This window comes from Phasianus colchicus, chromosome 21, assembly GCF_987193195.1.
Source record: "Phasianus colchicus chromosome 21, bPhaCol1.hap1.1, whole genome shotgun sequence".
Lineage (NCBI taxonomy): Eukaryota > Metazoa > Chordata > Aves > Galliformes > Phasianidae > Phasianus > Phasianus colchicus.
In genome coordinates, this window is record NC_143456.1 from 6,811,549 (window position 1) to 6,834,687 (window position 23,139).

The following is a 23,139-nucleotide window of genomic DNA, read 5'->3' on the forward strand; positions in this document are numbered from 1 at the left end:
TGATCTCTTACACCAAATCTGTGGTGTTTACACAACGGCGTGCTATAATTATTTCACCAGAGTTGGCCAGCCAGCTAAAGTGTTGAAAATGTGGGAGGGCAAGATGGTGGTGATGCTTGTAAATGGAGAGAGCTGGGCAAAACACACCATGCAGCCTCCCTAGAGGCTTGCAATAGCGTGAGTGCCCAGCTGAGTGGCATCCTAAGCTCTATCCACATACCAGCTGGTCCTTGTTCCCAGTGTGCCATGTTCATGCCTGATATCTTGGGGAATGATTTGGTGTTGGTGGTTGAAATCAGTGAAACATCCTGTTTCACTGAAATGCTGCTGATGGTAATGTGCTCTATTGCACAGAATTTTATGAGTACTGATTTCCTATTTTAGGATGGCCCCAGAAGTGATTTTAGCCATGGATGAAGGGCAGTATGACGGCAAAGTAGATGTTTGGTCTCTTGGAATTACCTGTATTGAGTTAGGTAAGTTATTTTCTTTGAGGAAAAAAAAAAAAAGAACAATAAAATGTAGTTATTTAATACCTTGAACTTACTCTGTTGAATTACAGTGCAGAGGATTTATGCTTGCTTCCTTGTCTGGAACTGGGGGGAATCTGGGGCTTGAATTCTAGAGAAGAGAACCAAATATGCTTTACAGAATTCAAGACCAAGTCTCCAATTTGATATGAATTGGGGCAGTGTTTCCATTATCCAAAGAAAAAGAGTTAGATGAAGAAAATAGCTGAACTGTATCATGAAGGTGTTCATGTTCTGTGGGGAAGGCTGATCAGTTTTGAACTGAAAAACAGTCTGCTTGCTGAACAGGTTTAGAAATGGACCATTGAACGTATCAATGTGAAAACAGTTAGTGGTGTAAATTGATGTTTTTTCCATGAAATGTTAGGATGTGTTAATGAGACCTGCAATAATAGGAAATTTGGGTTAAGTGAACAGTTTCAAAGCTATATGCAATGCGTTTTGTCACTCGTGAATAGATTTGGCTAGGAAATACCTTTTACTTAAAGTGGAACACCAATGTAAGAGGACTGTGTTAGTATGGCATTCTATTTAAATTTAATGCAGGATATTATCTCGGGACAAAAATACACTGAGTGAAGCACAGCACACAGTGCTTCTCAGCCTGTAGGATCTGCTCCCTGGAAGCACTTAGCTGGGAGCTGTTGGGATGTGGGGCTGACTCCTGCTCTGCTCCCAGGGGCTGTCCTCACAGCCCTGTCACATTGCATTGCTCATACTCCAAAGACCTCAACGGAGGAGCAGCCTGGCTGGGCAGCAGGAGCTCTCAGGAGCACACTAATCCATGCGAACTGCACAGTTTAGCTCAAAATGCTGCCTGACATTCCCAACTGTCAACTTCATTTTTTTCCAAGACATGAAATAAGGTTCTTTCTTCAAACAGAGATGTTGTTGTTGTTGTTGTTGTTGCCAATATAAAGCAAGTTCAAGGGGTGTGACTGTCATGACAGAACGCTGCTCCTAGTGGACCGAGCAGATTTGGCTGGATGCAGTGCTCTAGGAATGCACTGAGCTCATGGCCACCACACCCCCGGGTGCCGTACTGCACGCTGCATTCCTGCAGGATGAAGCGTTGGGCTCTGTGTATGGCTCCTGGCTCGTGGAGGTGAGGCTGGGTCAGGGTGATAGGGAGTCACAGGCTGGCTCGGTGTCAGTGTCTCAGTTGTGCCGCTTTGAAATGAGCGTGGAAAGGAGGCAGGCAAATGAGACATCTGATAATTTTCTCAAGCTGTTGCTTAGTTTTTGAAATAGCCCTCACTGAAGGCTCAGTTTCACTGTTTCTTGAAGATTCATTTTAAGAGGAAAAAAGATAGAACAGTCAAAGTAGTTAAATGGATAATGAGTTTGATCCTGAGTAGAGGCAAGTGGTTATCTAACAGCTTGGGGAAGGGCTGCCACATCTGAGCCCTAACTCTTCAATTTACTGTTTATCAGGAATCTGTAGTGCCTGGTTTGTTCTCTGACAGCGATGAGTTAACCAGGATCTCTGGTACATGGGTTACTGCTACTATTTGGCTCAAAAAGCAGAATAATAATAATAAAAGATATCCTCCCCCCCCCTTTTTTTTTTTCTTTTTTTTTCTTTTTCAGGAAGGAAAGTTTTCTGTTGCATTTTCACTGGTGCAGGAATGTCCTCATGGCCTGAGCAGCTTCTCTGGAATGTTTATAGTGAGGCTGAGCTTTATAGGTCTACCCTATAAACATTCTGATGAAGCTTCAATTTTGTTGTTACAGTGAGATCATCTCCTTCCTCATTAAGCTTTCATGCTGTGTCAGTCTATAAGAGTAACACAAGCTTGAAAGAGAGAAGAGCCAAAGAGAATGCAACTCTCAAAATAGTATAAGAGTTAGCCTGCTACTGACTTCCTGCCCGGTGCTTAGTCAGTTCAGTGTGATCTGATGGCTGTTGCAACCAGATTTTCTTCATCACTTGTGCTGTGATGTCCCGATAGAGTAAAAAATTCACTAGCTTTTTTAGCAGCTGTAGCGTTTTGGTTTTTAGATAACAGCAATAATAATAATCAACCAGAGTGGGTGACACCAAACCAAGAATGTTAATGGCTGAACGCTGAGTATAGATCTCACTGTTAACTTACTCCTATTTTAGAACATTAAAATGAGTCAGAGAACTCAACTATGATAAATCACGTAATTTAGAAACTTGAGAGGACAAGGCATCTGATCTTCAAAGCGCTTTCATCTTCTGCAGCAGAGACCAGTGGCACAGGACACATGCCAACATATCTGTCTGATTGCAGGGTTGGGCTGGTGTTCAGCAGCAGCGATTCTGCCGATGTGGTTTTCTTGTTAAAGGGATGTAAACTAAGAAATGTAAAGGAGCAAAAAAACGCGAGGCTGTCTCCCGACATAAAAGTCATTTTCTTTTTTGTACAGCGGAAAGGAAGCCTCCTTTGTTTAACATGAACGCAATGAGTGCCTTATATCACATAGCGCAGAATGAATCCCCTACACTACAGTCTAATGAATGGTGAGTATTACTGAGGGAGGAATGTTGTAGGGAAGTGCTGTAAATGGAGTGCTTTGTCATGCTGAGTTCCTGAAATGGCTGGATTCCTATGGGGAAGATGTGAGCCGGAAGGTTCTGATTAGCTTCACTGTATACCCTACGTATGAAATTGACCAATTACTAAATATGCATTTTAGACTGTAGAATGCAGTAGAAACAGGATGAGCTGCTGGAAGAACGTAGGATCCTGTAATAAATTCAGTTCGTGGGCCAGTAAACTTCTGCAGCTCAAAGGCTGGCCAAAAATGTGGTTTTCTGTGTTTTGTTTTTGCTTTTTTTTTTTTCTTTAAATCGCAGACCACACTGTCAGTTCCTAAATCTTGTTCTGTTGAAGTTTTGCTCTGTAAGATGAAGATACTGCTTGTATGTGGCAGATGTCTGCTGCACAAACATCAGAAGAATGAATCACAGTAGCAACGTTTTGTGCCTCCCAGCCTCAGCAACACAGTTTTGAATCAGCAAACAGAGTAAACTTATCTGAAGGGTTAAAAACTTCCTAATTATGTTTTTCTGAGCTGTGGTCCCATGCCTCTAACATAATACATTGTGCCATATTTTTTAGAATTCTTTTTCTACTTCAGAGATTTTCTGGTGAGGCTATTTCACACCCTGGTGCTTGACAAAACATTCAGCTCATTTTATGCATTTTTTTTTTCAGATAAAAAAACAAAAAAAAACCCAGGAATTTAATTTACTGACAAATGGAGGTAGCAAAAGCCCATGATGGAGAATTGGGTGGGAGGGGGAAAGAAAGAAAATCTATCTGTGGCTGTGATAGGCCTTGAAGAGTTGGTGCAGGATGGAATTTGACAGGGGTGCTGCTCACACGGAAATAAGTGGGTGTCTGTTTGTGTGCAGCACTTCCGCAGCTCTCGAGTTGTCCCATGTTTTTACATTCTTAAGCCAAAGCATTCTGTGGCAGCTGAGGTTCCAGGAATGTCCCACTGGTAGCTGTGGGTGCTGTCGGGGTGTTGTATGGGGCAGTGGGTCTGTGTGATTCCTCCTCACCCCTCCTAACAGCACCCAGACACGAATGTCTCAGAGCTGGGCAGTTCACTCAGCTGGATGTTTTCTCCTTTCCACAGGTCTGACTATTTCCGAAACTTTGTAGATTCTTGCCTCCAGAAGATTCCTCAAGACAGGCCTACATCAGAGGAGCTTCTCAAGGTGGGCTTTGTTTTCCAAGTGATACTAGCAAGGTGACATTCTTCTGTCCCATCTGCAGTAGTAGGTTCCATTTACCAATGCTCTGCCAGCTATCCCTGCTCCCTTTGAGCTGAGGGGCGTTGCAGCTTTCCTGTCCCTTTGCAGCATCTGGTGCAGTTCCCCAGGTGATTCTCCATGCCAGTTCTGTTCTCAGCATAAAAGAACACTCCAACAAGTGGCACTGGATGACCATCAGTTTGTCAGGGATGTTAGTTTCTTAAGCTCAGTCTATCCTTCCAGTGATTATAATTAATCCTGACAGAGCTGCCATACATAAGTTAACAAATACCTTTCCTTACTTCCCTCTTTATTCTATGCTATATATACCTCTCAAGGCTTTTTATCCTCTCCCATCACCTGTGTGCTTTACACGTAGAAATCTGCTGTTCTGATGGTTATCCCTGGGGCAAGAAGGTGTAAGAAAGGTTTCCTTCCCCGTATTTTCCTTTGACATCTGCAGATTTTCTTCTGCTTTATTTCTTTGCTTTTTTTTTTTCCCTTCATTTTTCCTTCTGTATGTTGCAGTTTCTTCATTTTCATGGCTTTTGTCTAGAAACAGTCCACGTGATGGATAGTTGCAAAAAGCTGAGGTGTTCACTAAGTGAATGCAGCTCACTCAGAACTTTGGTGTTCCAGCTGCTTTCTTCTAAGTGTGACTTTGATGGATTTCCTGAAGTGGCATCAGGTGGCATCCTGAATTTTGCTAACTTGTTCTCCTCACAGTGCTCATGGTGTTATTTTGGGTTTTTTGACTCCAGCCATGTTTCTGTTAAACAGCCACATTTCCAAAATTTTGCATTGCCTGAAAATGGATGCTATTTTTGAAGGTTTTATCGTCACCTTTTTGCATGTTTTCTACTTAAATGGTTCTGAGAACTTTTGCCTCTTTAAAAATGGTGAATTATGAAAGAAAAGTGCAATTACCCAGGAAAGGTTTGGTGTAGGAGTATAGTCCTGCCATTTCAGAGTTCTGCAGATTGGTTTTATTTTGAGCAGCGCACTGCAATTAAAGTGAACATTGATGGAAATTAAACGTTTGTGATTGTATTCCTTCCACATCTATAGCCTGAAACAGCTGCGTGCCACTTTAGAGGGACAGGTAGGAAATGTGACACGTTGGAAGTGGCGATACAGTCCTCCAAAGGAACAAAATGAATCTAGTGGTGGTGTTAATAATGACTCGTGCTTGCACAGCACTTTTCATCTGGAGGCTGGAAAAGCTGCATCTGACATACATAGGGGAGAATTCTTTTTCCTGTTGGCAAAATGTAGCTACCTTTGCAGTAAAATGCAGCGAAGTGCATGTAGATTTGCAGCCTATTTTATGACTCACGGCTGCGTGCTGAATATTTGATTATCTAGCTTTGCTAAACAAGGAATGGGGTTTTATGCTGAGAGCTGGCTGATACGTTATTGACCATGTGGTTAAAGATATTAACCATCTCAGACTTTAAGTGTTTTTACATTATTTGCTGCTCATCCTCCTCAGAGGAAAATGTAATTGGAGATAATGTCTTGAAATACACCAATACCTGAAGAAGTCCAATTTTAAACAGAGCTTGTTTTCACAGTGTGTGATATGCTTATTTTGTTTGCTTGCTGTTTGTTTTTGTCACGTTGCTTTTTTTTCTTGGTGGTTGTCTCCCATCAGAAAACAGTCATTCTGAAATCTGACTGGACCATGAAGTCTAAATATAGTGCCATTTAGTTGTGAGGGTATTCTCCTCCTGTGCAGGAAAGAGGACTAACAAACCCAACTGGAGCTCATAATGGTTGTACCCTTTAAGCACTGGGAGGTCACTCACCTATTTGTGTGTTCTGCAGCACATGTTTGTTCTTCGGGAGCGGCCTGAAACAGTGTTAATAGACTTGATTCAGAGAACAAAGGATGCAGTGAGAGAACTGGACAACCTGCAGTACCGTAAAATGAAGAAGCTCCTCTTCCAGGAGGCACATAATGGCCCTGCAGTTGAAACACAGGAGGAGGAAGAGGTGAGAGAGAAATTTGAATGTCATCGCTGCACCAAGGGAAGATGATGTCATGTAAATAACCATAACTCAGATATTGCTGAAACGAATGGAGGCTGTTTACACACCTGGCTATAAACTCTGCCTTCCTGTCTGTGCTTGGAGTGAAGCCTACCTCAGGGCACACACAAGGACGAGCAGAAGATGCCCAGTACTGGCAAGATGCTGTGCTGTTTGCCCATGCACGATCAGCTAACTTCCAGTTGTGCAAATTTTCCCTTGTTTTGACTGTGTGCACAAGGCTTTTGGTAATCTTTTGTGTACACCTAGAGAACGTTCTTCTGACCCTTAAGACAGAGAAATTTGTACTTGCTTTAAAAAAAAACATGCACAGAAATTCATTTTTTGTCTTTCTTTGGGTGACATGGTGCAGTCACCACGTGCAGACTGTAAATTACAGAGTCCAGTTCTGTCATCTATAGAAGGGAACTATGTGACATGCAGGGTCCCCAGATGAACACTTACTGAGATGATGCAGGTGTCAGAACAGCTTCTGGTGACACGCAGGGGCTGAGTCGTGATGGAGTTCGGCTTGTTAACTGGCTTGCAGTTGAAAAGAATCTGACATCAGCCAGTTAATCTTGACAAGGGTGATTCTTTCTCTCCTCAGCATCCTGCAAGAGAAATGCTTCATGACAATGCCTGGAGGGTGGGAACTGCCATGACATGGCAGGTAGATGCCTGTATAAAGGAATAGAATGAACATATAATCTAGTAATGGCAACTGATAGAGCTGTAAGGGATTTGGATTTTCTTGATTTTTTAATTTTTTTTTTTTTAATTTTTTCAATAATTCCTTCCTGCTAGGAACAAGATCATGGTGTTGGCAGGACAGGAACAGTGAACAGTGTCGGAAGTAATCAGTCCATTCCTAGTATGTCTATCAGTGCCAGTAGCCAAAGCAGTAGTGTTAACAGTCTTCCAGATGCCTCGGATGATAAGAGCGAGCTGGATATGATGGAAGGGGACCACACGGTGATGTCAAATAGTTCTGTCATTCACTTAAAGCCGGTAAGCATTGGGATTTTGGCTGGATAACTTTGAGAACGTGAAAGAAGAGTGGGTTTGGTTGGTTCAGTGGTCAGTAAAAGTAATTGAGTACTTCCTATGTTAAGTCATTATTTGCAGCTCCTGATATTGTGTCACAAATGCACTGAATTGCATTGGAAACTTTGGAAAGTTGCTATAAAAATCATTTATTTCTTTTGGTTCTGTAACAATTATTTTACTAATCAAATTGTTTTCAAAATTGTTTCCTTCATCATGAGGACTTGCAATGGCAGTTGTGAATAGGATTATTTAGTGAATGCCCTTATCTGCAGAGTATTGCTTCTGGAGACAAAAAGATGCAATGGTTTCCCCTTCTAGTTACTGAATTCTTAAATCCAAGACCACAGTGGTGCTTGAAATCTGTTCCTGAAGCACCCAGCTTCCCAGCACATGATCTGGGTATTTGATTAACGAGCAAAGATGCTCAAAAAAAAGCAGTGCAGCTCTATGGCCATGGCAAGCTTTGAAGTCACTTTGACTGCCTTACCTCTGTGTGAAGAAGGATGAGGTGCAGTGTGTCGCTGGGACCCATGCTGCTCTCCCTGCAGATGGGTTATCGTGCATTTTCTCAGCCCAGTAACGTTTCCCTACTTAATGATAGGTGTGGTTGGAATGTTTTGTTCTTTACCCAGATATGCAACAAAGACACAGGTATTTCCTTGGAGAGTTAATTAGTATATCATATCTAACTCCTAATCGCACCATGATGAATGACAAAGTAAGAATGTGGAATACACCATGACATATTTTAGAATTTGCTTTGAGGTATTTCTGTAGTGGGTGTAATGAAAATCATCCTCTGTCTTTCAGGGTTACAGAGATGTTGTTTTTGTCTCTCCGACTTGATATAATCTACTTGATAGCTTTTATGTTTTCTTGAAGTAAACTATTTTACTCAGTTTTCTGTTTTCCATTTATTTTTCTCATTTACAGCACTAATTAGTAATTTTCCTCCCAGTAATAAAATTGCACAACAACATCTCCAAATTAAAGACCCTAGATCACAGCTCCCATTGCAGTGCATTCCTCTGTCCAGCCTAATGAGTGTAAAATGGATCTGCTTTCTTTTCCTTTAAATGCCTTTTGAACCAGACCGAAATAAAAATCTGTAGTAATTGGAATTCTTATTCTGTCGTGTTAATATTTGCTGATAAGGAGGAAGAAAACTACAGAGAGGAATCGGATCCTCGGACGAGGGCATCAGAACCCCAGTCTCCTCCCCAAGTATCCCGCCACAAGTCTCATTATCGCAATCGAGAGCACTTTGCTACCATACGCACAGCATCGCTGGTACGTCACGCTCTGCATCTGGGTGAGGTTGTGCAGGAAGGGATGCCTTCAAACTCTGTGAAACTGCTGAGAGCTTTCAGGATTTCAGCAGAATATGAGCTGTGTTCATTGACTGTGGTGTTATCGCTAAAATAGTCGAATGCGGGTTGATAAAAGCTTAAATGCAGCACCAGGGCAGATGTGGTTTGTGTGTAGTGGATATTTACAAAGCTGGTAGGCTTAGCAGAATGCAGGAAGTGGTTTATAATAGTAAACTGGCTTTAGTTTCTTATGTATATTGTGTACATTTGTGTGTGTTTCTATATACATATGCACACACTCATAGTGGGCTAAGGAGACATTGTCTAATACTAGCTTTATAACATCTGTGTACTTTTTCTACTGGAGTCCATATGAGCTTATCTTCTGCTGCAGAATTCAGTTTTTAGTCTGCTCTGCTGCCACTGGGACCTGTGGTCTCCTTTACAAAAAAAAAAAAACAAAAAACAAAAAACAACCCACATCACTGAATAGTTTTCTTTTGTGGTCAGAAGACTGCTGAAAATCAGATGAAGAAGCATTAAGTTCCTTTGTCCCAATGTGGTTATCTTCCTAGGTGACAAGGCAAATGCAGGAGCATGAACAAGACTCTGAACTCCGAGAGCAGATGTCTGGCTATAAACGTATGAGAAGGCAACACCAGAAGCAGCTGATGGCATTAGAGAATAAACTGAAGGCAGAGATGGATGAGCATCGCCTCAGGTTGGACAAAGATCTTGAAACTCAGCGTAACAATTTTGCTGCAGAAATGGAAAAGCTAATTAAAAAGCACCAAGCAGCCATGGAAAAAGAGGTAGGAGATAACAGTTTAGCAGACTAGTCCTTATTTGTTAATTACTTTGAATTGTCCACTTCACCTCATTGATGAACAGATGATATTGTAGTCTCTTACATGTCTGTTTTCAGGAGCCAAGCAAATTGCTAATTAGAGAAAGGCTAATACATCACTTCCTTACACTAAGGGGTTTATGTAACTAGAGGAAAGGTATGTCCTTCATCACAGTGTGTTGTACTAAATGCTAGTATACTGACCCCAGGAAAAAATGCTGTGAGGGTTTTCCTTTCTTTTGCCTTGAATGTGCTGTCAGTTACTGACTGCCATCAAGTGTTATGGAGGCAAATGAGCCTGCAGAGAGATGTGCCAGCCATGCTTAAAGGCTCACTGTCTGGTTGCTTATGGATATGGAGACTTTTATGCTTTTAAATAATTGACAATGAAGTGGAGACGCCTATGAAGGTTTTTATTGATTTATTTGTTCATCTTAGATCTCTTGGTGGAGGGCTAAGGACTTGGTTGGTCATAAGGTGTTGACTATGTTAGGTAAGAATAGCTGAACGGGATTGAGAGAGTGAAGCACTGAAAAAGGACTCCTGCTGATGCTTTAAGGGGGGTGGAATGAGAAGAGTTTGAGGGCAGGCTCCTGAGATTCATGCTTTTTTCAGAGTCATGGTGAGTATTGTGGTCTCTGTATCGTGAGTTCCAGGTCTCGGGGTTAAAATGGAACATGAGCTATAATTGATCAGGCCTCGGAAACTGATCTGCTTCTGGATTTGCTGTAGGCTAAAGTGATGGCCAACGAAGAAAAGAAGTTTCAGCAGCATATTCAGGCCCAACAGAAAAAAGAACTGAACAGTTTCCTGGAGTCTCAGAAGAGAGAATACAAACTCCGTAAGGAGCAGCTGAAAGAGGTAACTCATCTGTAATGAGAAATGTGAACCAGCAGTGAGGCGTACAATACACTGCAAGAGTGGTGAACGTTCAGAAATGACAAAAAAACAGCAGAGCAGTAAAGGTGACCTATAGATTAATTAGTAATTTTAATGGAGAAAGCAGGCTAATAGTTCAGTAATCACTGTATTGGAAACCACGACCTTTGTGAAATGCGGAGAAATGGCAGAATCGAACTTCCTGGTTCTTTTTATGGTGTGGATGAAAGTGTAGGCACTCTAAATAATTTTTTTGAAAGAACTATTTAGCACTCAACCATCAGTTGTGTGATGCAGCTTTGGAACTTTTTCCAAAGGGGAATATTCCCAAACACAGACATTTTCTGGGAGAAAATGGCCAAAGAAGCGCAGAGCCAGGGAAGATCTAACAGAAGATGTAGTAGCTTGAGCTTGTAACAGTGTCTTACATAGATAGATAGGCAGTAGGTCACAATTCAGCAAGACCTGCTGATATACAGGAATTATGTCTCTTACTTAAGCTGAAGTGTATTGCAGCAAACCTGGTCACTGCGTGAGCATCTCTAGTGTGCAGTTTGAGCAAGAGATTCTGTTATGAAAATAATGCCTTAAGCCATATGCTGAATTTAAAATGGCCAATGCAAAAAAAAAAAAAAAAAAAGCTCTGAATTGTCACCAGGTATTTCCTTAGATATGTGATATGATGCATTTTACAGAAGCTCAGATTGTTCCTAATACAAGAAAACCATGTGGAATGGCTTTGTCTGAAGCGTTGTCTGTTAGACACCCAGTTGTTCAAGGCCAGGGGGCTCAGTGCAACTATTCCACCATTAATTACCTGACTCTTACCAGGAGCTGAATGAAAACCAGAGCACTCCAAAGAAGGAGAAGCAGGAGTGGCTCTCCAAGCAGAAGGAGAACATCCAGCATTTCCAGGCAGAGGAAGAGGCCAACTTGCTGAGGCGCCAGCGGCAGTACCTGGAGCTGGAGTGCCGCCGCTTCAAGAGGAGGATGCTGCTGGGCCGCCACAACCTGGAGCAGGACCTGGTTCGAGAGGTGAGAGAGCAGGCAGAGATGGGACCTGGAACCATCTGTGTGTAGAGCATCACACAGAGTTCCTGCTATCCAACTTCAGTCTCACTAGGAGTTAATTACCAAATAGGAATTCTTTAAGTAAAATAATGGCTGGGGTGTTTTTGCAGTAATTTAGAGTAAAATGTTCAAACGAGTGTCTTATTTCATGAGAACTGTCAGATCCAAAAGGTCAGCAGATGCAATACTTAGTTCTTTCCAAAAAATGCTTACTGTGAATCCACCTAGAAAAGTGAAACGAGGAAGGAAAATGACTGGTGGCAGGGAGTCCTCCACCTGAAAAGTTACAGGGGCTCTGTCCTCAGGTGGCTGAGGAAGGGAGAGATGCCCCCGTGAGCAAAAGAATGTCACGTTATAAATGTGAGTCCAAGAAAATAGAGTCTGCTAACCCCCTCTGTCGCCCTTTAGGAGTTAAACAAAAGGCAGACCCAGAAGGACCTGGAGCACGCCATGCTGCTGCGTCAGCACGAGTCCATGCAGGAGCTGGAGTTCCGCCATCTCAGCACCATCCAGAAGATGCGCTGTGAGCTGATCCGGCTCCAGCACCAGACCGAGCTGACCAACCAGCTGGAGTACAACAAGCGCCGGGAGCGGGAGCTGAGGCGTAAGCACGTCATGGAGGTGCGGCAGCAGCCCAAGAGCCTGAAGGTACTGCGTGGTGTGGGAGCGAGCAGCACCAAGGGGCTGCTGCTGCTGCTGCTGGTGGCACATCGCAGCCCCGTTCTCGTTTGCAGTGTGTGCAGGTCCAAGGGGCTGTGAGCCTCGTTAGTTTGAAGAGGTTCTGTGTGAATACGTTTGTACTGCGGCTGGAATGCTAGGTGTGAAGGATACAGGCAGCTGTAGTGTCCTCAGGGAGCTTCTTGTGCTGACCTTTGCCATGATGTGCTCTCGTGGGTTTCTGGCCCAGCTTTTCAAGCTGAAGTGGTTGGCCAGAATTTCAGGGCCTCTGTAATTGAGGTTCTTACTGTTTTTGTTGTCAGCTTCATCCAGAGAAGCACAGTGGTTTTTTCTGAAGTGTCTAAGAATGGAGTATAAAGTTTTCACATAACTGCTGGTACATTTCCTTTGAGGAGGAGGCAGTCTTCTCTCCACCCAGTTCTCAGCTGTGCCAGTAACAAAATGAGCGTATGGCATACTGAGCATGGGAATTCTTTTTTGTTCTAGATCTTCCTGCTTCATATTTCACATCTGAATGTGAACCAACCTGCAGTTGGTGTAAACTATCTTCTTGCAAAGAAAAAAAAAAAAAGAAACACTTGAGAACAGAACTTCAGCAAGAAAAGAATGTGATTTGCCAGTATTAGAATAATATTAAATGGTGAAAACCTGGCTTGTGAGTACAAGGGACCATCTGATCACTGTTGAGAATCTCCAAGGATATAGTGTATAAATAGCAGATGACTTCACAGCGAAGCTGTGCTGCACTCTGAGCTGAATAAAACCGAACCAGCTGCATTAGGTTGATCCTTCTGAGATTAGCATGAATGAGTTCTGCCTCCCCAAGGTGATGTGGTGCAAACACGAGTGGGCAGCATGTCCGTGTTTGCTCCCTGCTGGCAGCAGGGCCAACAGAACCACAGCTCTCTCCAGGCTGCAGAGCTGCCCTCTGGCCTCTGCAGAGCATCCAACCCTGTCCTTTTTCCAGCTAGGACAGGGCTGCGGCGTTTTGGCAGGAAGCATGGAAAGCTTGTGCTGTGCCATGCATGGCTGTTCTGCGATTAGCAGAGGATTTCAGGCTTGAGCTGTCAATCCAGCACCTTGTGTAGAGTTGCACAGAATTTGCCCTTCAGTAAAAACTGCTCTGTTATTATTTTGAGCGTTTTAATTGTGATGAAAACCCCCTCTTGCTGGTGTTTCACAACACTGGGTCAAAATGATCTTGTCAGAAGGCTGCCTGGAAATCTTACCCCTCCCTTCTGTTTCCTGTTGTTGAAGCCTTTGGGTTGGAAGGCTGTAAACAGCCTGGTGGTGTCCAAGTGAAACTTCATGGAATGTGAGGACAAAACAGTTTGCTGATGTTTGCTGTGGTCCTCGGTGGGAATGTGTAAGCACCTGTAGACACTTCCTGAAGAAGAAGGGAGAGAGCACCTTAAAGGCCTTTAGGAGGGGAATAACTTACTGTGAATTTAGAAAGGGTAAAAAAGATAACTTCCTCTCCATTATATGTGTATGTTTGAATGAAGCCTGTCTCTGTCTTGTTTTCTGCATCCATTTGACAAGATGGGTTTGTTGGTTTATACAACAAAACTGATGTCTGAATTGGGCTGGTTGTGTTTGGTCCCAATGGATCTTTCTGTGTAGCTGCAGGTGCTGTGTTTATCACCTGCCCTGCTGAGCCCTGAGTGAGTTCCAGGAGCAGCCAGTGCAGGGGCTGACAGGAGACATACACATGTACCTGCAGTGCTGCTTCAGATCCCAGAGCTCCTCCAGTTTATTCAGGGACAGAAATTGCTCCTGTGCTCTGTTTCTGCTCCAAGTGCAGTAGGATTTGACCATGGTGTGAATGGACTAGACAGCATACTGACTGTGCTGATGTGGTTGGTTTGATTTGTTTGTTTTTGTGCTTTGTTTTGTTTGTCTTACCATGGGGAATGTGACTATCAGTCGGTTCACCACCACCATTCATCACTCCTGAATTTGTTTTGGTTTAGTTAGAAGTATCCCTGCCAGTCCTCCTGGAGGGAACTCCTTCCTTTTCAGGGCCTCAATGCATTTGGCAGATGCTATCCCTTTCAGGCTGCTCTGGAGGCAGGTAGGGTAGGTGAAAGAAAGACAGAAAGAATGTATCCAAGGTCACAAAGCTAAGTCAGGTTCAGATACTTTGTCCTAGATTGATGTCTCTCAGCCCCATGTGCAATAACAAAGTTATATCTCTGCACAGTACTGAGATGCAGCAAGCACTGAAGGAAAACTCAGCCTCTGTTGGGACTGGGGAATTGTGTTGTTTGCTAGGCTAGCACAACATCAGTGCTGATGGTGGTGTATATCTTCAGGTGTTTAATCTTTCCCAGCCATTTTTGAGTATCTTCATGAAAACCAGATTCTTAATATGGAGAGTTAGAACACATCCAATCTTCATCAAACTCCCAGTGGAAAAAGCATTTCTCTTTTTCCCTATCCCTTCCCATGCACCAGATCTGCTTCTTTGCATGACATTAAGTGCCATTCATATATACGTGCCATATAAGCACAGTCACATGTATGGCTTTTGGTGCTAATTAATATTAGTCCTGTCCCTCAAGAATTTTTCTTGAAAAGCAACAGCCAGGACTGGATCCAATCCAGTGACAAATGTGAGGCTCTTTGTGCGGAGACAGCTGTATTTAGGCTGGAGCTTTGTTATAAAAGTGTCTCTATTGTAATTGTTTTGCACAGTGGCAGTGTCAAAGCAGCTGCAGCAGTAGTCATTGCCTCTTGTATATTTTGCTTCCCTCCTTGCACTGTAGATGTTATTATACATTTGTGGATTCTTGAACTCATATCCTTAATGTAATCCTAAATATCCATTTGAATGGATATTTCTCCCATTTGAAACATGCTGTTTTTTTCTTTGTTTGTGTCCCCTCCATCTTTCCAGTCAAAAGAACTACAGATAAAGAAGCAGTTTCAGGATACATGCAAGATCCAAACCAGACAGTACAAAGCACTGAGAAACCATCTGCTGGAGACCACGCCAAAGAGTGAACATAAAGCTGTCCTCAAACGGCTCAAGGAGGAGCAGACCCGGAAGCTGGCTATCCTGGCTGAGCAGTACGATCACAGCATTAATGAAATGCTCTCTACACAAGCTGTGAGTCGCCTCCGAGGGACCCAGGGTTCCTCAGCCAAATAGGGATGTTTGCATTTTAAGCAGTCTGTATCCTGACAGCAGGCTATCTGCTTCCTTGCTACACACGCCGTACCCAGCACAGTCATTCCTCTGTATTTAAAATCTGCATTCAAATACAGAGGAAAGAGGTATTATTCCCATCAGGCAGGTTGAAGCTGAAGCTTTTATTGAAGGGATGCAAAGTGATGCATCTGTGTGGCTGAAAGACTGCTTTTGCATGAAGTCTGACAGCATGAACGTCCCTGTTAGAGCATCATTAAATAATATGCAACTTGCTATTTTAAGTCATTTAGGTTTTGATTTATCAGTGATACCAACCAAAGCATGTCCCACTGGTGGAAAATGCTCAGTGAGTCATGGAGGAGTTCAGAGGTTTGACTGTAAATCTGCAGTTATGTTAAAAGTGCTCTGAAAGTTCTGTTAGCCCTTCTTCAAGGAATGACCATGTGAGCAATGCTTTGAGTCCTTGGTACAACTGAACGTGCAGTTTTCTTTGCACTTCATGCATATCGTGTCCTGCTTATCACTCTGCACAGATTTGACACTGACACAGCAGGGTAGCTGGCCTAATTTATGTGAGGGAAGTTAAAAGTTCAGTGTTAAAACCGCTTTTAGATTTATGTCATTTTTTTGCCCTACGTCCTGCATTGGCAGGAATGCAAACTTAAGTCTCCTGCACACAGGAAATTTGTTAATCCAGCTGAACAGAGCAAGAGACCTTTTCTTTGCCTTTAGGAAAAAAGGAGAGCTGTGAACATTAGCACCTACAGCAGTCTGTTCTCTGCAGTACGGATCGTGGTTCCTGAGGCACCACTGCTCATCAGCGTCACTTGCATCAGCACTGTGGGCTCACTGTCACCAGTCTTTGTCACTATAGGTTCTCTGTTTGGTGAAACCAAGTACAATAGAGACCAATTGTATTGCCAAGAAAACAAAAGTCCCATCCCATTCTCTCCCTTTCCCTGCAGTCCTCCCCCAGAGTGTCGTGAGTGGTTACCCCATAGTGAAACGTCTCTATTGTCTGCCTTTCCCAGCTGCGTTTGGATGAAGCACAGGAAGCAGAGTGCCAGGTTTTGAAGATGCAGCTGCAGCAAGAATTGGAGCTGCTGAATGCATATCAGAGTAAAATCAAGATGCAGGCAGAAGCCCAGCATGACCGGGAGCTGCGTGATCTTGAACAGAGGGTATCCCTCCGTCGGGCCCTCCTTGAGCAGAAGGTAAAATGGGCATGTGAGCACCCTTAGCACACTCCATCTTCCAGCGCTGTACCTATCAAAAACTGAAATTGCTTTTGCCTTGCTGTGTAGATAAATGCACAGATCATTTGGATATTTGCCTCTCTGGGATAATGGCTCAGTGACACAGACTAAACTTTCTGCCAGCTTAGCCATCCTCTGTGAGCAGATTCTGGCTTTTTGGCTGGGGCAGGGCTTCTCGAAGCATGCCAGAGCCAGAGGGAGCTATGCCTCCCTGGGCAGAAGGGAAAGCAAATGGTTGTTTCTCTGAGCTGCAAGTCTACATCCTCAGTTCACAGAAGACAGACATAATGACCTAAAGTGAAGGTGTTGCTTTTTTCAAAGTTTGCGTGGTATTAGTAGTAGGTATCTGGGGGGAAAAAAAAAATGGATGGACTTGTGATTTGAGACCCTATGTTTTCTGGTAATGTGATTTTTTTTTTTATTTTATTTTTTTACTGCAGCTCTGCTCTTTGTCAGTGTGGAGACCAAGCTGCAGTTTACCCATGAAATGCCACATGTTACAGAAAGGCTGCTGTCAGCAGCACTGCCCTTAGCAAATGGCCGTAGTGTAGACTCAAAAGCATGGGCAACCTGCTGCTCCCTAGATTTCAACTTGAGTTGGCTATTGCATGTGTTGAGGTGCTTCTTCTTGAAGCATGCTTTTCTATGTGGTTCCAGATGCATGGGGTTTGTAGAAGTGCATGCACAAACCAGAGGAAGGGTAATGCAGCAGTCAGTGAAAGGAAACATGCAGTCAGCCTTCCTGCTGTGAGTTTTTCCCCTTTTGATTTGCTCTGAGGGTGCCAGCCATCACCATTCACACAGCAGTTCTTAGCTTCAGTGCTGATTGGCGATTATTAAATTATGGCAATTACTCTGTGGCCTCGAGGTTCTTTGCACTTAAGTCCTCCCAGAGGCCAACAGAAGAAGCTTGGCTGATAGAAGGCCCTGTTGGAATAAAGCTGCTCCACCTCATGGTCAGTAGAGGAACATCTCCAAGAAGGCAGAGCTGTGCTTTGGTCTCCTGCAAGTAGCTGAATCTCTGGAAGAAACTGAATTTGTGCAAACGGGGTTCCTATGTGGCACCCACATGTGGGGTAATCGTTTTTATATCCCATCTCTAGTTCTGCTCCTGTCCCAGCCCTGCTTCAAAGTGTGTATTGGGCTGGGTGTGCATTGCCCTCTGGTGGTATGAACTGAAGGGAGCTCTGGAGGAAGTGTGCCACAGCAAGCCAAGCTCCTCATGTGCAGGATCAGCACTGCTCGTGGTGTTGTACTGAAAGCTGAGCCCAAGAAACTTGCATCAATCTGTGACACTGTTCTCTAAGTCTCTCAGTGCAGATGAAGATCAAAGTCTGTGCATAGAAGGCCCAGGCAAACTGACTGGCATCAGTAATAGTGATAGGAAGCTTAGCAATGCTACAGTGTAGAGGAGAAAAGGAAGCAATAGCAACAAGGTCTAGCATATTTTTTTCTTTTTTGTGCACCTTAGAATAGTGAAAAACTGCATTGTCCTTCAGCTTCCGTAGGTGGGAAGCCTTTATTTAGCCATGTGCACAATGCTGATGTGTTGATGTGGATACAGTTGTGGACCAACGGTGAGACAGTTGCTGGAATTGCAGCAACTTAGTGGCGGACACCTGGGTGCAAATGTGGATGCATCTTCCTTTTGAAAGGATATCCTTTACAGGGAAAAGTATTCTGACTTTGTAAGACTTTGGAGTTGCTAGTGCTCTGGTGCAGGTTGCTCAGTGATGTCACCTGGTATTTGTGTGCCTGTGCTAACTGAAGCTGTCTGGCAACCAGAGCAAGGGCACGTATGTGCACAGGATGAATGTCTGACTTTATGTGCACAAACACATACACAGCCTGTGGCAAAGTCAGTCCTCAATGTTCAACAATAAACAGATTCCAGAAGTGATCTTGTGCATAGGATTCTGCTTCCCTCTCAGCACAGCGCTCTTTATTTTTGGTGGTGCCCATCACCATAGTAACTCAGTGGAGCATGCATGTCTGACTTGGGCTCAGGACGGAGTAACCAGCCCCTTCCATGCACAATTTTTAAGTGCCAGTGACCGAGGCTCTGTACAAGTTACACCCTGGTCTGTGCTGTTTGTATTGCAGCAGTACTGAGCTTGTCCCAAGAGGGTCTTTAAAAGACTTTAGATTTACTCATTTCCTTCACATGTGCCTCCAACACCTCATCTTCAGAGTCCTGTGTCCTGAGGTCGTTTCTAAGTGATGTCATTTTCACGCAGGGTGTCAGGCATGCCTGTCTGTGCAGCTTGGTTGCACAAAGTCCCATTTGTTTCGCTGGCACAAAGACTGAGAGCTGTGTGCAGCCAGACATGCTGGAGAGCTGCAATTCTGAAAGCGAAGGGAATTCCACTTAGATAAATTGCAGCGTTTTAAAGAGCTAACATTAGAGCAGGCAGCTTCTTCCTCTTCTGCCATTTGCAGGCCTGCTGAGTGCTGCATGGCTTTCAGCAAGAGTAAGCCAGGCTGCTCTGCAGAGACTCAGTGCCACTCACCTAGCGGCAAGAAACAGGCGAGTGGGTAAGGCTGCTTCTGAGAGCCTGAAATGGCTCAGGAGATGACTCACACGGGAGCAGATTGTTTCCTAAACTCCAGATGAAATCACTTTGCATATTCCCTGACTAAGGCAAGAGGGTGCTTACCAGTACAACACTCTGCACAGTGCCTTCAGCACAGACCGAGATGTCGCCTCTTAGCTGCGTCACAGCTGACAGCAGATGCTAGGAAGCTATGCTGAAAGTCTTGGCTACTGCTTTTTACCCTTCTGGACTTCTTCACTGAGGCCAAATGTTGCTTTTTCAGTGCAGGCAAGGAGGATAACAAAACGATTCTTTGCTTTTCCACCTGACTGCAAAGATTTCAATGAGAAAGGCTTCTGGCCCTGTCTGAGGGATGTTGGGGGGCCATGGCTCTGTGTTATCAGCACTCAGAGAACTGATCGCAGTGCCCCTACCAAAGTACTGTTGGAAATTGATTTGGAACAGTGTTGCAGGGACAAAATTGGAGTTGCCAGCGTGCATATCATCTAGCTGATAATCTGCCACGCGCCGCAAACATCGCTGCCTGCTTTCTTCAGCCATGCTCACTGGAGAAGGTAGCAGGGTAACACGACCAATTTAGGAAATGGATAGATAACAGGTGGTAAATGAGAGCTAGGAAAATCTGACCAATGAACATTTGAGAGGAAACTGAATGTGGGCTAATATGTTGGCTCCTGGAGAAAAGAGCAAATGTCATCACCAGATTCAGCTACAAGCGGTGCAGGTCACGCTAAGCAGTGCTGGCAGGTGTTTGTGTCTGTAGATACTGTGCTTGGCTGTATTTAAAGGTGTTTTCCCAGTAGGCTTCTATGGAAGCTGTAGTCTTACAAGATTTGCCTATGTCAAGTTGTTAGTATCACTGCACATTTGGGATTCACATCCTTGAAAAGTTCTGTATTCACGAGGGAACAGGGAGCGAGACACTCCAGCTAGTGCTCACTGTGCTTTGGCATGCACAGCTCCATGGGGCTTATCCTTCTGCATTAGGAACGGTCTGTTGGTGGACAGGTGAGCTGGATCCTATCTCCTGCAGAAATACGTGGAGAAGATTTGCCATGAGCTCGGTGTTCAGGGTCCTTCAGAAACTTGAGGCCGTGCCCGTGAAGGAGCCCTGTTGCTACAGACTCTCTTCTTTTTTTCTTCCCAGATTGAGGAGGAGATGCTGGCGTTGCAGAACGAGCGTACCGAACGGATACGAAGCCTGCTGGAGCGTCAAGCTCGCGAGATCGAAGCCTTTGACTCAGAAAGCATGAGGCTAGGTTTTAGTAATATGGTTCTTTCTAATCTCTCCCCCGAGGCGTTCAGCCACAGCTACCCGGGAGCTTCTGGCTGGTCCCACAATCCTACTGGGGGTGCAGGACCTCACTGGGGTCATCCCATGGGTGGCCCACCGCAAGCTTGGGGCCATCCAATGCAAGGTGGACCCCAGCCATGGGGTCACCCCTCGGGGCCCATGCAGGGGGTACCTCGAGGTAGTGCGATAGGGGTCCGCAACAGCCCCCAGGCTCTGAGGCGGACAGCTTCTGGGGGACGGACGGAACAGGGCATGAGCAGGAGCACAAGTGTTACTTCACAAATATCCAATGGTTCACACATGTCTTATACATAACTTAAACAATAACTGAGGGTGGCAATTCCACTGGAGCTGTCTGCCAACAGAAACTGCCTACAGACACCAGCCCAGCAGCCTCCTCAGTGCGGTGCTGACGTGTGGAAGCTGGGTGCACATGGAATATTGTATTCATTTTGTAAAGCATTACGTTTTGTGTTTACTAACTGGGATGTCATAGTATTTGGCTGCAGGGTTTGGGGGGGGGGGTGGTTTTTTGTTGTTGGATTTTTTTTTTGTTGTTTTTTTTGTTTGTTTGTTTGTTGGTTTTGTTTTTGTTTTACTTTTTGGAGGGGTCTCGGGAGGGCGTCTGAGAAATATATGCAATTAGTCAGAAGAGTTGGCTGGTGGTCATCACGCTGACAGGACAGAAGGGCCTCAGGCTGCCCACGTCACACCATCCGTAGGAAGTCTGAGGGAGAACAGAGACCTCCTCCCATGTCCATAAATTTCCAACTCCCACCCTGCAAAAACCAGGCAAGCTGCCTTTTAAACCAACATCCAGGGGAGGAACAGCTGGATCTTCTGTTCCGTTTTTATTTGTCATTAAAGTGGAAACATTTCTAGGGTATTGCCTCTGCCAGGAGGCGTTTTCAAAGACTTGTAGGTGAGGAAGAAGGGTCAGAAGAGAGGCCAGGAGACATCGGGGCTCAGCAGGGCCCTTCTACCCAAGTGCCGGCTCCGTGTTGTGTCAGAAGTGAAGTTCTCTCAGAAGGCACTGGTCAGCTTCCTGAGAACTCTGTAGGTAAACCTGTTTGGAGGGAACAGGCTAGAAATGTTAGAAGTTGTATTCCTGCTTTAGCACTCCCTGACTGTGCTGCTGGTAGCTCAGGCGAGGTTGGGCAGAGGAGTGTAAGTAATGCACTTGTACAGCTAATACTGTGACATCTCATCTTAGCTAAGCATCAGAATAATTCTTGGAGCCCAGCGTAGTCCTTTTTGCTCCATTCAGAAATGTTAGATTTTCAGCCAATCAGTCTCAAATGCCAGAGGTGTTTTGAAGGATGCCATAGTCACAAAATGCCATTGATCGGGTTTTTCATTGTTACACTACATCCACCAATTTATTACCTTTTTGGCTTGTTGCAATTTCCTGTTTACATGTAGAGTGTAGCCAACTGTTGAAATGTTTAGTTGCCACAGTGTACCAGGAGGAGCTGAGCCAATGACTCTTCCCAGCTGATGACTAACCCACATCACCACTGTAGATCTTGCTGCATGTGAGGCTCCTTTTTATTATTTTTGTTGCTGCAATACTTTACAACTCTTACAGTCCCTTGAGATGCTGTGATCGTTTGGCAGCATATCACGCCATGCAAGAAGGCACTACTTCCAGAGGCTCGTTGGAGCTGCTGTACTACTGAAAGGAAGCAAAGGAGGTCGTGGAATCAATACAGTGATAAAAGGTCAGGGAGTCTAATGAAGCGAGGGACTTTGTGGCACAGTGTCATCCCTTAGTGCTGGGAACTGGAGATGCTGCCGTGCTCTTGTGTCAGTGCCCGAGCAGGCTGGGGCAGCCAGCACTGTGGGGTTAGGAGGAGTGCAGGTTTGGCTCGAGGCAAAGCTTTCTGTCTTGGGGACTGACTAGCCAGGGTTCTTTGTAAATGTTTTTCCTTGCACACTAATCATCTTGAAGAAAACACTAGCTGCTAACTCTAGGATTTGCCTTTAATATGTTTATAGGGCTCAAAAGCAAGGTTTTCCGAATGTGTTTGTCCACGTGACATATTTATATAGTAAATACTCCATGTCTCACTGCTGTTCAGTACTCAGCAGGGCGGCGTTCCTTCGTTAGCTAAATTAACGTCTGCTCACAACCCTGAACACTCCGCCTGCGTCCAGTGAATCCCACTGGGGCTTTTAGCATCTTGACGTAGCATATCACTCAGATGGAACACCCAAACTGCCACAAGATGTTTGGGCAGCCCCGTAGTGAGGAGCCTTGTTGTCCAAACAGTTCACAGGAGTGGTCCCAAGGCAGTGGCCGTTGCCCCCTGTGGGCATTGGTGACTATGAATTGTCCTATCCCTTCCTCTGCTGTTTACTGTGGAGTTGGATGTTTTGGGGTCACTCTTTTGCATTGCAATATTGATTAAGAAAAAATAGAATGCAGCAAAACGAGTTTAGGTTTAGAAAGAAGGGAGAAGAGGGAAAAAAACAAAACCAACCAAAAAGAATGGAGAGGCCAACTCCCCCCCCCCCCAAAAAAAACTATATTGGCGTTTACCATGTGAGTGTGGAGTGTGTGTCCAGAGCATGGTGCTAACACGAGGGCGTGAAGCTCAGCTCCTCTATCGCCAGCAGCAGCAGTGGGACAGGCTGTGCCCGCAGGTTCGTTCTTTTGCTTCTGTTATGGTTTGAATTTGGTCGAGTCTCTGGCTTAAATTGAGCTACTTCCACAGAATTCTCTCAACCCATCTCTTTGTGTAATGTCGAGCA

General features: G+C 44.5%; 1 protein-coding gene across 1 annotated transcript in view; it reads left to right on the plus strand.

Moving 5' to 3' along the window:
- The window catches only part of TAOK1 (TAO kinase 1), a 55,855-nt gene extending 32,955 nt beyond the window's left edge, over positions 1-22,900 (plus strand). The window contains exons 8-20 of the mRNA XM_031591660.2: positions 385-476; positions 2,925-3,018; positions 4,143-4,224; positions 6,088-6,255; positions 7,099-7,302; positions 8,497-8,631; positions 9,227-9,463; positions 10,231-10,359; positions 11,209-11,412; positions 11,857-12,096; positions 15,026-15,238; positions 16,312-16,494; positions 20,239-22,900. Coding sequence (XP_031447520.1) covers positions 385-476; positions 2,925-3,018; positions 4,143-4,224; positions 6,088-6,255; positions 7,099-7,302; positions 8,497-8,631; positions 9,227-9,463; positions 10,231-10,359; positions 11,209-11,412; positions 11,857-12,096; positions 15,026-15,238; positions 16,312-16,494; positions 20,239-20,700 — 2,443 coding nt within the window. The 3' untranslated portion in view covers positions 20,701-22,900. The remainder of the gene's footprint in view (positions 1-384; positions 477-2,924; positions 3,019-4,142; positions 4,225-6,087; positions 6,256-7,098; positions 7,303-8,496; positions 8,632-9,226; positions 9,464-10,230; positions 10,360-11,208; positions 11,413-11,856; positions 12,097-15,025; positions 15,239-16,311; positions 16,495-20,238) is intronic.
- Positions 22,901-23,139: the final 239 nt, after the last annotated feature.